At 40.1% G+C, this 15475-nt stretch overlaps 1 protein-coding gene across 1 annotated transcript in view; it reads left to right on the top strand.

Annotated features, from left to right (window-relative positions):
* Positions 1–15475, top strand: part of Dpy19l1 (dpy-19 like C-mannosyltransferase 1) — a 97222-nt gene that overhangs the window by 58257 nt on the left and 23490 nt on the right. The window contains exons 10-13 of the mRNA XM_059267531.1: positions 1065–1142; positions 11854–11940; positions 13526–13585; positions 14092–14172. Of these exons, the coding sequence (XP_059123514.1) occupies positions 1065–1142; positions 11854–11940; positions 13526–13585; positions 14092–14172 (306 nt within the window). The remainder of the gene's footprint in view (positions 1–1064; positions 1143–11853; positions 11941–13525; positions 13586–14091; positions 14173–15475) is intronic.

Here is a 15475-nt window from a genome sequence, read left to right as displayed (position 1 = left end):
CTCTGCTCCAGCAGTGAGAAGGGGTTTTAATTGCTTACAGGTAGTGGGCTAGCCTTCATTAACTGTAGAGTTGAGGGGTATAGGAAAGGAGCTGACTTATCCTGCCTCTCATGTGGCTAATGCAGAACAACACACACCTGCCCACAGTCATATCCTCTTAATCACCCTGAAGCAGTCCACATGGGTTGCTGAGGAAAAGAAACCATGGTTTTCTTATTAGTAGGAACATTTGCTGTAGAGGACTTGGCAATTAAAAAAATCAAACAAAAAAGCTTAGTAGTTGGAACAGAGGTTATATGTAAATTTTTACCTGTTAGGCAGTTTTTCCTTGTTTGTATGTGGAGAGGTGCAGAATTTAGTTGGAGTGGCTTTCCCTCTGAGAAAGGTGGAGAGACCCTGTCTGACATGATACCTCTCTACATGAGCTGGAGTATCATTTAATCGGTGAATCCATCTAAATCTAGTAATTTGTGATGAATCTGAGATGAATCTGAGAATTTTAGAATTCTTCATAAGTAACAGAATTTTCTTCAAATGGAAAAGAAAGTTTATGTATTATTCTTTTAAATATAAAACTTGATAAATTTGTAACTAGCATGTGACATTTATCTGAATTATTCATAATGCTAATGGAGGTGACAAACAGGAAGACTTAATGTGTTTTTACATAAATATACATCACCTAATTACTTTTTAGTTTACTGTGGTTTCTGCAATTATGTCTTGTTGGTCATGTTATAATTACACTTTCAAGTGTTTGATTGGCTAGAGTACATTTTAATTGTATGTGTTGACAGTAGAGTCAGCCTGATATTAAAATGAGTGCTGTTTTGGTCAATCCACAGAGTAGATACTTCACATAGTTGCATATTAGGAGAGCTGTGTGAGTGAAAGATCAATTAACAATCATATTCAATAATAAATTGGCAGCTGGAAAGAAAACTAAAACACTGCATAAAGATAATTTGAAATAATAAAGTAGTCTTTTCTTTATTCTTGTGACTACTTTTTATGTATGTATATATATGATTTTTATTTTTAACATAATTTTTTTTTTATTTCAGATTTCATCATTATTTGCAGTGTATGTTGTGGGATACATTGATATTTGTAAATTACGGAAGATCATTTATATACACATGGTAATGCTTTTTGTTTGTTTTCTACTTAGTGTGGCCATAATAAACTCCTGACTGATGTCCGATTTATTTATGAAACTAGTTGTAACATGATTCTTTAATGACCATAAGTATCATTCAAACACTGATACTAAGTCAGAAGCTCATTTTTTAGTAAAAGGGGGACCTGTAGGTCCCTGGCCCCTGTTTTGGGTAACTGTTGCCTTACTTGCTGACCTTGACCTTGATATCATCCCTATGCTAATTCCCTGCCGGATTCCACCCTCCTGAATGCTTAAGGGAAGTTCCTTGTCTGTGTATCCTGCATAATGGGCATTAACAACTTAAATGCAAGATTGTAAAACATCGGTAGCGAACTTCTGCCCTCCGGGGTTCTCCCATTGTGCTGTAAGCCTGTATTTAAGACTTCCTCCCTCCTTCAATAAACGGCATTCGGCATTAAAAAAAAAGAAAAGAAAAAAGTTTTAATTTGGATTTCATTATCTTATTGGCCGTGGGCCAGCATATGCACCTGTGCAGGGGGGTATGAAGTGGTGCACTGTCTGCAGGTGGAGCCACCTCTTCAAGTGCAGTGGATATCCACTCACTGGGCATGTGAGACGCGCACAGGACCAGAGCTGCAGAGCACTCAACATTCATGCTTCTGACCTAGTAGAGAGGGAAAAGTGGAAATATACTGCATGTTAGAAAGCAATTAAAAACTAAATAATGAAAACTTAACAGAGTAGGGCATAAAGGAGCACAAAGCCAGGGAAGTAGATGGAGGTTATGAAGGAGCAGGACAGAGAGAGGAGAGCAGACAGGCAAGTGATATTACAGAGGACACTGGTCTAGGTTGGTGAACAGCTAGAGGAAGCCTCAAGCCTGGTGGATGCGGCTGCATTTATCTTCTCTGCCGCCCTCCTCTTACACATCAGTGAGTGTGTTCTTCCTCCAGTGACCTTGATGTTGTTTCACTGGACCACAATTGCCTTTCCTTTTCTTACACTTGACACTCCGGGCTGTTGATATGTTCACTTATAGGAACCTTATGGATAAAGATACAATATTAATGAGCATGAGGCTACCATCCTAACAAAGCATAGAGTACTCTCACCTCTCCAGGGGGTGACCACTGTCCTCTCTGAGCTGTCATTGAGTGGCTTTCCTTCTGTTTTGCTGTATGGATATTTTGAAATAATCAACGTGCTTATGAACTAGAAACCTAGTTTTTCAGGCTGATGTAAATGGCTTTTTTTCTGAGACTGAAATTTTCTCTCAGGTTTCTGGGATTTGCATGTTACTGAAGTTCAGAAATGTCCACTGCTGTGTATTTTCCATTGTGTTAATAAAACAGTTTATTTCTCTGTTTCCTTGTTAAAGGATGTGGGAGTTTTTGCTGCTAGTTCTGTTCTTTGATTAACAAGTAATGGTGTGTAGTCTTACCATGTCTCCTGGGGCATGTGGCTAGGCATTTCTGAGGAGTCCTTTCCTAGTGCTGTGTTTGCTCCATGCTAAATTATTCACGTGTTCAACTTTACAACTGCTAAATCAGTTTTCAGACGGTGAGAGTATTTAACATAGTAGTATATAATGGCTCATGACACTCCATTTTATTTAAATATAATGTCTGGTTATATAAAATAGTATAGTGCAATTACAGTTTACATTTTTTTTCTGTGAATCTGCATCTTTGGTGTGTTTAGTCACCCCCTGTTTTCATTTCTGAAACTTTCCTGCTCAAATCTTTTTGCAAATTTTCTCTTCTGTTAGAGAGAGATGGGATCTCTTCACTTCTGAGCAGTATAATCCATTGTTTTTATTTTGTTTGTGGCATGAATTACTCCAGGTTCATTCCACTATTCTGTGGCTTCTTTTTTAGCATGCTGTCATCATGCTTTGACTACTTTTCAAAAGAGATGAGTAACAAGTTGTAGCTGGAGTTTTCCTGCCTGGCCCACAGTCAGGGCAAATCTCTTTCACCTGCCAGTCCCACAGCCTCTCAGACCCGACCAAGTAAACACAGAGACTTATGTTGCTTTCAAACTGTATGGCCGTGGCAGGCTTCTTGCTAACTGTTCTTATAGCTTAAATTAATCCATTTCTTTTAATCTATACCTTGCCACATGGCTCGTGGCTTACCAGCGTCTTCACAAGCTGTTTCTCATCGTGGCGGCTGGCAGTGTCTCTGAGTCAGCCTTCCACTTCCCAGCTTTATTCTCCTCCTTGCCCCGCCTATACTTCCTGCCTAGCCAACGGCCAATCAGTGTTTTATTGATTAATCAGCAACACATTTGCCATACATCCCACAGCAACAAGTTTCATGAGAAGCTTTCTTCTTGTGCCAGATGATCCTGTGTGCTATTCCCTCTTCAAGCTGTATTATGGTGAAGTCACATTAAAACAAACAAACAAAAAAGCCTTCATTTGCAGGGCTAGACATCATTTCTAACTGTTATAACATTTTTACTTCTCTATGAATTCTAAAGTTTAAAGTGAATTGTTTACTTTTATTTTCTTAAATATACGTATTTTTCTTCCCAAACTGATTAATACAGTTTTGTTTTGTTTTGTTTTGTTTTTAACTTTGAAGTCAATTCAGAATAAAAGGCAAGCATTCCAACCCATTGGGCTGTGACTCAGTTACATGGGCAGCTGTGGCTGAGAGCTTTTAAAGCCAAAAGTCCATAAGTATTGAAATGACAAGATTTTGTTTATTCTCTTTCTTGGGAATATGATACATGCTTTTAGTAATTTACTAATTATCCTGTCTTCCTCTGTTATCACTTTACCTATTTCTAGATTCTTAAAGTTATATTAAGAAAAATATATAGAATTATTTCCCCAAAGAACTTTCCCCATGTCTTACTTGGTAGAGGTCATGTAACAGAATGTGCCCTCTGAACAGTTGGAAGTGTGCGGCTGGGTGGTCGTAATGTTCACACTGGTTTGCTAGCGGCTGGGTGGTCATAGCATTCACACTGGTTTGCTAGCATCACGGTCCAGTTCAAGAACTGTCTTCATTGTCTAAATTGAAACTCTGCATCTGCTGCATATAAGCTTTGTAGTCTCCATCTCTTTAATCTAGGGAAACCACCATTGTACGTTCTGTGTCTGATAATGACTATCCTGTATGTCATGTAAGTGACATGGTGCAGTATATGTCTACCCCTGGTTTCTTTAATTTAGCATAATGGTCTCATCTTGTATAATATTAAAGGACCAGCCTTAATATTATACTTCCCAGGGGCTCAGGAGAGAAACTATGAATGGCGAGAATTATTTTTGGGAAAAGAATCTAAGTACACCAAGCTCTTATTCCAATCATTTATTCTTCCAAGTCCTCTTCTCCGTCCTCCCATGCCCTGGGAGTCCTGGTATATATACACTTATAAGTAGTAATCCCTTGGCAGTGCAAATCCAGGCTTCCGGGGTCAAACAGAAGGGTGATAAGAACCACATAGAGGGGCAGTAATTGTCATTTGCAACCGAAAAAGGAAAGTGACTAATGGGGAAATGAATTAACTAAGGACTAAATTTTGGTAATATCTAAGAATGTGCTCAACTATAATCTTAAAAGTGATTGGTAGAAAATGTTAAGAATCTGTAAGTTGCTAGGTCAATGGGTGGAAATAAAACTGTCTTCTTTTTTCCTGTGGCTCCTATCTGTCCAAGCTATCTGCCGTTTTCCTGCAGGGTGGGGGAAAGTGTGCTTGGTCGCTAGGCAACCTGTGTAAAGCTAGATGCCTCTGGTGATAGTTAAAGGGAGATCTGGAACCAGAGGTAAGATTTGGGAAAGGAGAAAGTTAAGCTTAATTAGCACATCCGCCAGGCCCGGGCAATTATTTACCAGTGTAAATCTTTTCCTTCTCTGACAGATGGTCTGTTCTTAGAAAGTCTGTTAAGTTTCTCAGATAAGATATTTTTGTCTAGGAGAATGGTTCTGGCAGGATGTAGCTAATGATGATAATTACAGGGAGGCTAGAAACTGGGATTCTGGCTACGTGCTGCTATTAGCACAGAAGGTTATCTAAATATTCCTAGAAGTGGTTAGGTATGGAATTAGAGGTCTATAAAGTTAGTTAGAGGTCTATAAAGTTAGTAAGGCTGTAAGAAAAGGAGGGTCAGAGCTAAATTGTGTGAAGCTATTACTTAAGGTCCACCTGACCTAGGCGGTGTCTCCATGTGGAATTTACCTTAATTCAGAAGACTTATTATGTGGTGGTTTGGACTGTTGTTCCTGTTAGTCCTTGAATGTGGCTAAGGGAGATATCTGATTCCAGTGCTGAAAGGAGAAGAAATGGATGGGCCTAAGGGAAGGAAGTCTTTCCTGAGGTTGTTCTTCAAATACCTCGAACGTATATGTACAAATAGTGGTCAGTTCACATTATTAGCAATTCTTAGGAAAAAAAATCAATTGGGAAAGCTATGAAGGCACACATGATTTTTATAACAGAAGACAGCTGATATATAACAAGCCAAATAACACCAAATGCTCCTTGGAATTTGGCTTCCTCTGAAGGAATTCCTTGATCCCTTCAGGTAGTAGCTTTGCCATAACCAGCTGAGTCCTTGTAATATATCCCTGCAGCCCGTAGCAGTTTCAAGTTTATTCTGTGTTGTAGTTTTGTAGTTTGTAGTTTTGTAGTTTGTAGTTTTGTTTGTTTCTATGGATGACCAACATCCTGTTGTTCATATGTGTGTGAGGTGTCTGCTGTGGATTGCTTCTGGACTTAAACTACAGCAAAATGCTTCTGTGAACATGAGCATCTCTTTGTTTTCTGTTTTTTAGAGTAGAATTGATCAAGTGGCAAACCTATTTTTATTTTTTTGAGTGACAGTGATACTGTTTTCTACAGTGATGGTACCATTTTATATTCTCTGCAATAAATAACATCTATTTTCTGTCTCTAAAAAGTAACTGAAACCTATCTAATGGGAATAGGATGTTTTAATTTTCATTATTCTTGTTTTAATTAAAAGATTGCATGTTGTAGAGCAGATTTAGGTTTATGGCACAGTGGAACAGGAAGTGTCCTCTGCATGACACCCCTAACAGCTGTTGTCCTGCACCAGCATGGCACTGTCCTCACAGCTGATGAGCCTGCATGGACATGTCCTAAGCACCCAGTCTGTGGTCTACATCAGGGCTCACTCTCGGCACCGTGTATGGTACAGGATCTGATGGATGATGATGCATCCTGCAGAGCAGTTTCACAGTTCTAGAAGTCATCAGTCCTCCCTCCTGTGTGCCTGGTAACTGCTGTCTTTGCGTTGTTTGGCCTGGTGCAGAATGCCATGCCTTTGGAGTCAGGTAGCCCATAGCCATGTACAGATCCACTTCTTTCACTTACTTAAACAGTTCAGTTTACTCTACTGTGCCCTGGTAGCTCATGTTTTCATAACTGAATAACATTTTGACTTTTTTTGGGCTGCGTCATGGTTTACCTATTTAGTTACTGAGGGACATTTTGGTTAGTTCCAAGTTTTTGTAGGTATAAATAAGCTGCTGAAGCATTTGCCTGCAGGCTTTAGTGTAAATTTAAATTTTAAATTCATTTGGAAAAGTATCAAGGAAAGTGGTTGTTGAATCACAGGGCAACAGTTTATCTAGTGTTTAGAAAATCGCCAAACTTTTCCATAGTGGCCGCACCATTTTGCATTCCCACCAGAAGAGAGAGGGAGAAAAGGAAGGGAGGGAGGGAGGGAGGGAGGGAGGGATGGAGGTGGGAGAGAAAGAAAGGGGACCCTGCATCTCTGCACCCTCCTCTGAGCCGCTTCTCAGCCATTCTGATCCCTGTGTCCTTCTTGCCCCACTGCATGTGCTTGAACGTATTGTTGGTCTGTGTTTCTGCTGTGGTATCAGGTTTGTCAGATCTTTTACCGTCTTTGTTGAATTTGGTTGTTCATTTTCTTATTACTGAGTTTTAATAATTCTTTATTAATTTTTTGTATCATTTTGGACAACAATCCTTTAACAGATGGTGCTTTTCTCTTCTTTCTAAAGCTGGGTACTGGGGATTGAACCAAGCCTTATACATGTTAGTCATGCTCTGTGTCAGAAGCCCAGCTGCAGCCCCAGCTCAGATGCACCTTTTACAGATACTTTTCCCTTAGTCTGTGGCTTGCAGTGATCTTGGCATTGACTTTCTTGGAGTTGGAATTTTTAATTTTAAAGATTTATTTATTTACCTATTTGAATACTCTTAACCAGTGCTGCATCATTTTCTCTATATAGAACTATATATGTTTTGCCTGTGTGTATGTCTGCATCACATGTGTGCCTGGTGCCTGCAGAAATCAGAAGAGGGCATTGGATCACTTAGAACTAGAGGTACAGAAGGTTGTGAGCTGCCATGTGGGTGCTGGGAACCGAGCCTGAATCCTTAGGAAGAGCAGCTAGTACTTTTAACCACAGAGCCATCTTTTCAGCTCACATATATTCATTTATTTATTTAAGTTTAAGTATTTATTTGTATGTGTTTGTGTATGTAAACTTGTGTCTAGAGATCTTGTGCACATTTTTTATTTAGTTCGTCTTTTCAGGTGCTAGCTTAAATGGCAGTGTGTTATTAATCTCAGACTCTTGCCGCTACAATGGAACCTAGTTGCCTTGGGACAGTAACCCACGTCTCATCTTGCTGCAGTTCCTTGTTAACTCCGGTGTTGTTGGTTGTGTTGTTTGCGATGATACTTTACAAATCGCCATGTTACCTGCAAAGATACCTGATTTCTTCCTTCTAGCCTTCACATCCTTCCTCACTGTAAGATGTGGGCTTTTTGAGAGGCAGTATAGGGAGAATGTACAGCCCGGCTCCTGATCTTGGCCAGAAAGCTTCATCACCCCATATTAATGCTGATGTACACACATGAACTTTTGTAAATCTTCTTTGTTGAGTTTAGGGATTTTCTTTGTTATTCCCAGTTTGCTGCAGATTTTTTCCTTTAAACCTTGAATGCATGTTGAACTTGGTCAGGTAATTTTTCTTTACCTGTTTTATTCTTCAGGCTGTGGATGTTACAGACAAATTGGCTTTCAAATGCTGAATGCTACTGCCCAGGGTACATCTACATGGTTGTAGTGTGTGTCTTTTTATCCATTGTCCAATTTGATTTGCTGATATTTTGTACTTTTTTTGCATCTGGCAGTAGTTTTATTGTAATGTCATTGTCTGAGTTAGAATGAGAGTAATCTTGTGCCCTAGAACGGGTTAAGAAGAGTTTTCTCAGCTCCCATCTTCCAGAAGAGAGTGTAGAAAGCTGGTGTAATTTCTTCCTAAGAACAGGGTACTCTGGCATATTTCATAACAGTACTAGTTTCTCCTCCTGCTGGGAGTATAGAAGGATTTTCCTCTGTGCTTTTTGCTCTGAGAGGAAAAAAATGACTGAATTGTAAGCTCCCCTTCCCACTGGGCCCACAGCAGCTGCCATCACTCTGTACAGTCTCCTTGTCTGGGATTGCTTCCACGGGGGTTTGTGCTCCCGGGAGCTGAGGTGCACCCGCCCGTCTCTTCCATTCTGAGGCAGCTTTCTCTGTGACCTCCATTCTCTGCACAGACAGTAGTCAGTTGGTTACTGGTCTTCCTGTTGCTAAGACCCAGCAACAACTTCTAAGCTCTCTGTGTGCGCCTCTCCTTGTGGAGTCTCTTAATTTACATTTCTTTGATGGTTATAGTAAGCATTTTGTTATTTGGTTCTTAGTAATTTCTATATCTTTAAAGGTGTCATTTCAAGTTATTCATTCATTTTTGAAAGAAGTTTTTTTTGTTGAGTTTTAGGAGTTATGCATATATTATGATTATGACTACATCTGTAAGTTGACTTTTGACTCTACTGTCCTTTATCCTTTGATGACCATTAATTTTTGGATATTCCAGTTCAACCATTTTTTCCTGTTTTCTATGCTCTTAGTGTCACACCCAAGGAAATATTATGAAATCAAATTATTGGAAGCTTTGACAGCTTTACCATTCCAGCTCTTACCTTTAGAGGTTCAATCTGTTTTGAACTAATTACTGTGAATGGCACTAGATAACAGTCCATGTTCACGGGAGTATCTAGTTTCCTAAGCACTGTTTCTTGAAAAGGTTGTCTCATTTCCATTGTCTGATGTTGGAATTCTTGTCAAAAATCATTGGTTCATTCATTAGAGGGCTTGTGTCTGGATGGAGTGCAAGGTCATTGGTCTATTCTTTGACTTTATTCCTGCCTTACAGCGTTCTTTGTACTTTGGTTTCATGTCAACCTTTGAAACCGGAGTCTTAGTCTGTCCCCTGTTCTGTTTCTCTGTTGTTTTATCTGCCCTGTGCCCTTTAGATCCTACATCAATTTTTGTTTCTGCAAAAGATGTTGGGTTTTCCTAGATACTGCACTGAATCTGTAGATGCCGGCGTGTTCATGGCATGTTAACAGCATTCCAACAATAAACATGAGCTGCCTTGCCATTGTTCATGTCTTTATTTTTTTCAGTGTCAGTTTATAGTTTTCTAAGTGTTGTGCCTCCACAATTAAGCTAACCACCTGATGCTGTTGGCAAAAGGGTTTGTTTTCTAGATTTCTCTCAGATTGTTTCTTGTTAGTGTGTGGATTTTTTATGTGTAACTTTACGTTCGGTTACTTTGCTGAACTTTTAACAGTTGTTATCCCACCTTTAGGCTTTTCTTCCTATGAAATTGTATCTGTGAACAGACACTTTACTCTTTCATCTCCACTTTGCCTTTGATGTCTTCTTTCCCATCTAAGTGACACAAGTTTGTAATGGCCCATACTGCCCCTTGAGGGAGAGATTTCAGTTTCTCACTGTTGGCTTCATATATGGCCTTTAATATGAAAAGGTTCAGCCGTCTGTCCCCAGTTGGTTCAGTGTATTGTAAGTAGATAATGTTGAAATCTGCTGAATACCTTCCTGTATCAATTGAAACAGTTGTACCTTTTATTCTCAAGTTGTAATGTATTACACTGATTGGTTTTTCAAAAATATAAATACATATTTTGAAATGAAATCTACATGCAAATGGAAATATATCTAGAAAATATATCTAGAATAAAATATGGGCTTTTCATTCTTAAAAGCTTTTTAAATGATAAGGAGGTGAATGGTAAATATGACTAACATAAACATTTAATAGTAACCATAATACAAAAATAGGACAATGGAAAAATGAACTGGGGAAGCCTTGTCGTGTGTATGTTTCATAAGGAGCTTTGTCCTTTGACACCAGCTAGAGCCTGAAGGAAAACCGCTAAGCTCACAGAAAAAACACAGAGTAGAAATAAGCAGTTCCCACTCACACTGCATATGTGGCCTATGGCAGGCGCTGTCTCCTGTGCTGTTACAGCAGCAAAGGGGAGGCAGTGGTGGATGGAGCATTTGCCCATGTATACTGGAATGTTTTGAAGAAGAAGTATGTGCAATGGGAGTCAGAGTGTGTGCCAACAGAAACGCTCATCCAGTTTGTGGGGAGAAAACTGTCACATCTGTTTGTACAGCAGTTTGTCAGTATTTTGTCTTTTGTTTTTGAAATGGCTCTATCAGCTTTTCTTGAGGTGGTTTATCTACAGGAGTGTATTGAGCGGTGCGTAAGATGCATCCAAAGTTGGTGACCCCTCAGCCATTGGTTCATAGTTCATGTGTTTCCATTCGTTTGGCTATTTGTCCCTGTGCTTTATCCAACCTTGGTCTCAACAATTCTCGCTCATATAAACCCTCCTCATTCTCGCTAATTGGACTCCCAGAGATCCACCCGGGGCCTAGCCATGGATCTCTGCATCCAGATCCCTCAGTAGTTGGATGAGGTTTCTAGCACGACAATTAGGGTGTTTGGTCATCCCATCACCAGAGTAGGTCAGTTCGGGCTGTATCTCGACCATTGCCAGCAGTCTGTTGTGGGGGTATCTTTGTGGATTTCTGTGGGCCTCTCTAGCACTTTGCTTCTTCCTATTCTCATGTGGTCTTCATTTACCTTGGTCTCCTATTCCTTGTTCTCCCTCTCTGTTGTTGATCAGGCCCTCTGAATGGGTGAGACAGTTGATTGGCTTGATCTGTTTGGGAGGCATCCAGGCAGTGGGACCAGGTCCTGTGCTCATTGCATGAGTGGGCTGTTTGAAACCTGGGGCCTATGCAGGGTCCCTTGGCTCGGCCTGGGAGGAGGGGACTGGACCTACCTGGACTGAGTCTACCAGGTTGATCTCAGTCTGTGGGGAAGGCTTTGCCCTGGAGTAGGTGGGAATGGGGGGTGGGCTGGGGGGAACATGGGGGGGGCGGGAGGGGGGAGAACAAGAGAATCCATGGCTGATATGTAGAACTGAATTGTATTGCAAAATTTAAAAAAAAAAAGATGCATCCAAAGGACCTTGTCATTTGGGCTGAGGAAGAGGAAAACGGGGTACAACCAGAAGGCACTTAAGTGTTGGGCAGTACTCAGGACAGTTTAAATAAGCTGTGGCTCATCTGTAGAGTGAGTGGGACATGCTTTTCAGTGGCCACTTGTGGCTTATGAATGAAATATAAACTAGAATTTCAAATGCTGGTGTCTGGGAGGGTGCACAGGAAATGGCTGGGGATGGCTGTCTTGGAGTGTGGGGCTTGGGATGTAGAGTGAGCGGAGTTTTGCCTGGTAGACCTTTGGAGTACTTTAAATCCATCCATCAGGGGCATATACAATTGGAAAATGAAAGTCCACATTCTTCCTATGCGTCTGTGTGCACTGATTGAATTTCTTTTGGATTTTTACAGATTTCTCTTGTGCTTTGTTTTGTGTTGATGTTTGGGAACTCGATGTTACTAACATCTTACTATGCATCCTCTTTGGTAATTATTTGGGTAAGTATTCTTTTGGCTGTTTTTTTTTAACTTTATTTTTGAGAAGTTTATGCATGTATACAATGAAGTATGATCTCAGATATTCCCCATATCCCCTCAGCATGTCTTCCAAGCTTCATGTCTCTGTTTTTTTTTTTTTGTTTGTTTGTTTTTTGTTTTTTGTTTTTTTTTTTAATTGATAACTTACTATGTTCAATTAATCTGCCTGGCTGTTTTTGAAACAAATAGTGTCAACTTCTTTATCACTGGCTTGGGATGTGTGAGTAGCTTCTGCAGGGTCATATAAAGTGTGTATCAACTCTGTCTCTACCCTACAGAGCAGTGAAGTTCTTAGTACGATAGCAGAGAAAGTAAGACGCAGTGATGTCGCTATCGGAAAGCTCAGAGCCGCGCCCCTCCGTCCCGGGTTGTTTTCCCCCTCAGCTTCCCTTGCGCCTTGGGTTCATTGCGGGAGGTTTCTGTGCTCCCTATGTTTTCTTTTCGTCTTCAGTTTCAGTCTAAGTATAAAAGTTGTCTTCAGTGTAGACTTCCGTGCACACCTAGAAAATGACTTTGATTCATGGGCTTTAGAATTACAGTGTTTGCAAAGCAAAGTTCTTCTTCCACCTGTGGGCTGTGTACTTCCGCTGAGCCTCTTTATGACGACACACACATCACACTTCCCCATTGGAGTGTTCCCTGCCTTTTGAGTAGTCATCGTTTGAGTCACTTGATTTCCAGAACCCATTAATAAATTTGCAGAGCCTTACGTTCCTGCCTCACAGAAAACTAGTTTAAAATACCCATTTCCAAGACGTGCTTTTTCCAGCCCAAGGCACCACCTGTAGCTGATGCATTATTTATTACTCTGTAGCTGAAGTATAATTAGCCATAGCCATGGGCTTGTGGTGATGCTGTTTGCAATCCTAACCTGAGAGTTGCTGTTGCTGTGCCTTGGGATTAAGATCGACAAATTCTCTAAGATATTTTTGACATGTTTGAAGTCTGTTTTTCTCACTGGAGGTAATATGGTTTAGGATTCATGTACCTGGACAGACTTGATTTAACACAGAAATATTTTGTTAGGACAATAAAACCTCAGGTATACTTCATCACATAAGTCAGGAATTTTAAGCTTAAAGGAAATCTTATGCTTTTATGAGCTATTTAAATTTCTGAAATTGTTGCATACCTCTTGATTCATAGGTAAACCAGATAGATAAAACAGAGAATGAATCTTTTATATAGTGATTTTCTTTTTAATTTTACAAACTCACTGACAATAGATTTTTTTTAATGTGGATTTTTTTAAGGTATGCTTTGAAATCACTAACTGTGTAAATGGATGTGGGGTGATAATTGTGAAAAATCCACAAAGCAAAGCAAAGGACATGAATGTGGGAAAGAAATTTGTAGGGAGAAGGGATGGGGACTGGGAGAGATAGGATGGTAGAGTAATTAGGATATAGTTTATACATGCATGAAAATGGCAAAAACAGATTTAAATAATAATCAATATGTGCTGGATTTCATATTCTTCAAAGTCTCAGTTATCCAGAATAATTGTTACCTGAACGTCGGAGCTTTCTTTTGTTTTCCTATGCAGGGTATGCTGGCAGTGAAACCACAGTTCCTAAAAATGAATGTATCTGAACTTAGTTTATGGGTAAGAATAAACCTACATGGCTTTTTTTTTTCTCTTCTCTAAAATATAGCATTGGTTTTGTGCTTTATTTTTAAAGGAATTATACACACAGTGCAGGGGCCCAGTAGCTTTGTAATAAATATGAGGGCTGTGTTTGAATGTGCAAACTGTCCTTTTCATTAGGTAGGTGAAGAGCCTTCTGGGCTGAGTAGTCCACTGAAGTTTTATTTATTTCCCCACGTTTCTTCTGAGGAGCAGCCATGTGTAACAACCCCACTGTAGGAGGCAGGCTGCAGTTCTTGTTTACATCTCTGATAAGACATAAATACATTTTGCTAGAGAGGTCATATGTTCTCAGTTTTATTTTTAGTTATAATAACCCTTGGTTTTGGAGCAACATGCTGTTAAAAGGCATTTTCCCTCGGAGATTAAGATATTGCTAACATGGCAATAAAGTATTTGTTCTGTTCACTTCACCAGGCTACAGAAGGTGGAAGCGATGTTGTTTGTTTATTTTTCTTTTGTAGGTTATCCAAGGGTGTTGTTGGTTATGTGGAACTGTTACACTCAAGTATTTGACTTCCAGAATCTTCGGCATTGCAGATGATGTAAGTGTATTTTTGCTTAAAATTGAAACACTTGAAAAGGATCCAATAGGCAGGGAATAAATTAATGGAATTATTAGAGTATCATTACTTAAGCCAGATTTCAAAGTGAAGTAAATATTATTTTCCCTCTATAACGTAAGAAAGAAAATCACAAAAATGTGATTATGTATATAGTTTTAATCTCCAGAATTAACACAGCCCCCTTTTAGTATATTTCTGTGTCACAGAGATGTAGAAGATATAAAACAGGAACTCTAGACACTAAGGCCTAACATTTAAAGTCTGCCTAGCCATTTTCTGACTTTTTCATGGTCTCTTTTTAAAACCAATGAGACAGTGTCCTCAACGTCATGGATAGAGATCTGCCCTCCCATCTTCTCTGTGGTCAGTGTGGGATGTTTAGATGTTATTATTCAGTTAGAGCCATGTTAGACTTAAGAGATTTTGTTTTGTTTGGCTAGGACAGAGAATAAAATGATAAAATGTTTCTGATTTATTATCTTAAGGATTCTTCTTATGAATAGTTGCTTGCTTTATGTGTGTGTGTGTGTGTGTGTGTGTGTGTGTGTGTGTGTGTGTATTTTCATGGTGCTTGTGTGGGTGCCTACGAGTGAGCAGAATTGGACACGAGGTATTCTACCATCTCTACCTTACTGTCTTGAGGCAAGGTCTCCCATGAACCTGGAGCTAGTCTGGGGGCCAGCAAGCCCCAGTGATCCTCCTGTCTCACCCTTGACAACACTGGGCTTATAGGCAGGTAGTCTTGTGCTTTGGCCATGAGTGCTAATACCCCCTCAAGCCATCCCCTGGCCTCACTTTGCTTACTTTATTTTGATGTTGTGATCAGCACATTCTAAGTTAGGGAGGGGCCTCCCAGCAGTTATAATAATGAAGATAATGAAGGCTGTGGCAAGCAGGTGTAGAAAGTTCAGGATGCTACAGGAGCCCACAGGAGGAGAATCAGGAATGGACTGGAGAGGGAAAAGGTAATGGAGCTGGATGCAGAATGTAGGAAGGAGTTGGATAAAATAGCTCCAGTCCCAGGCATGTGGACCCTCATTTCCTTTCTGTTGGGAGACAAACCAATTAAGGCAGTGATTCAGACTGAAGCCAGTGGTGACATTTCTGGTGTAGCCTTATGTCCTAGTGAAGTGAAACAACCGAAAAGTACAGTCAATGCAGATTTCCACCCCGGAGATGACAGGAGTGTGGCAAGTGTCTCTACACTGTAACATGAGGAACGGCAGTGGCTCCTGCGTTCTGAACGCGCTGTTGCTGAAGAAGCAAGTGCCAGCCGCTCCGC

Source organism: Peromyscus eremicus, chromosome 7, assembly GCF_949786415.1.
Source record: "Peromyscus eremicus chromosome 7, PerEre_H2_v1, whole genome shotgun sequence".
Classification (NCBI taxonomy): Eukaryota; Metazoa; Chordata; class Mammalia; order Rodentia; family Cricetidae; genus Peromyscus; species Peromyscus eremicus.
Note: the sequence above shows the minus strand (reverse complement) of the source record. Positions and strands in the feature narration are given on the sequence as shown.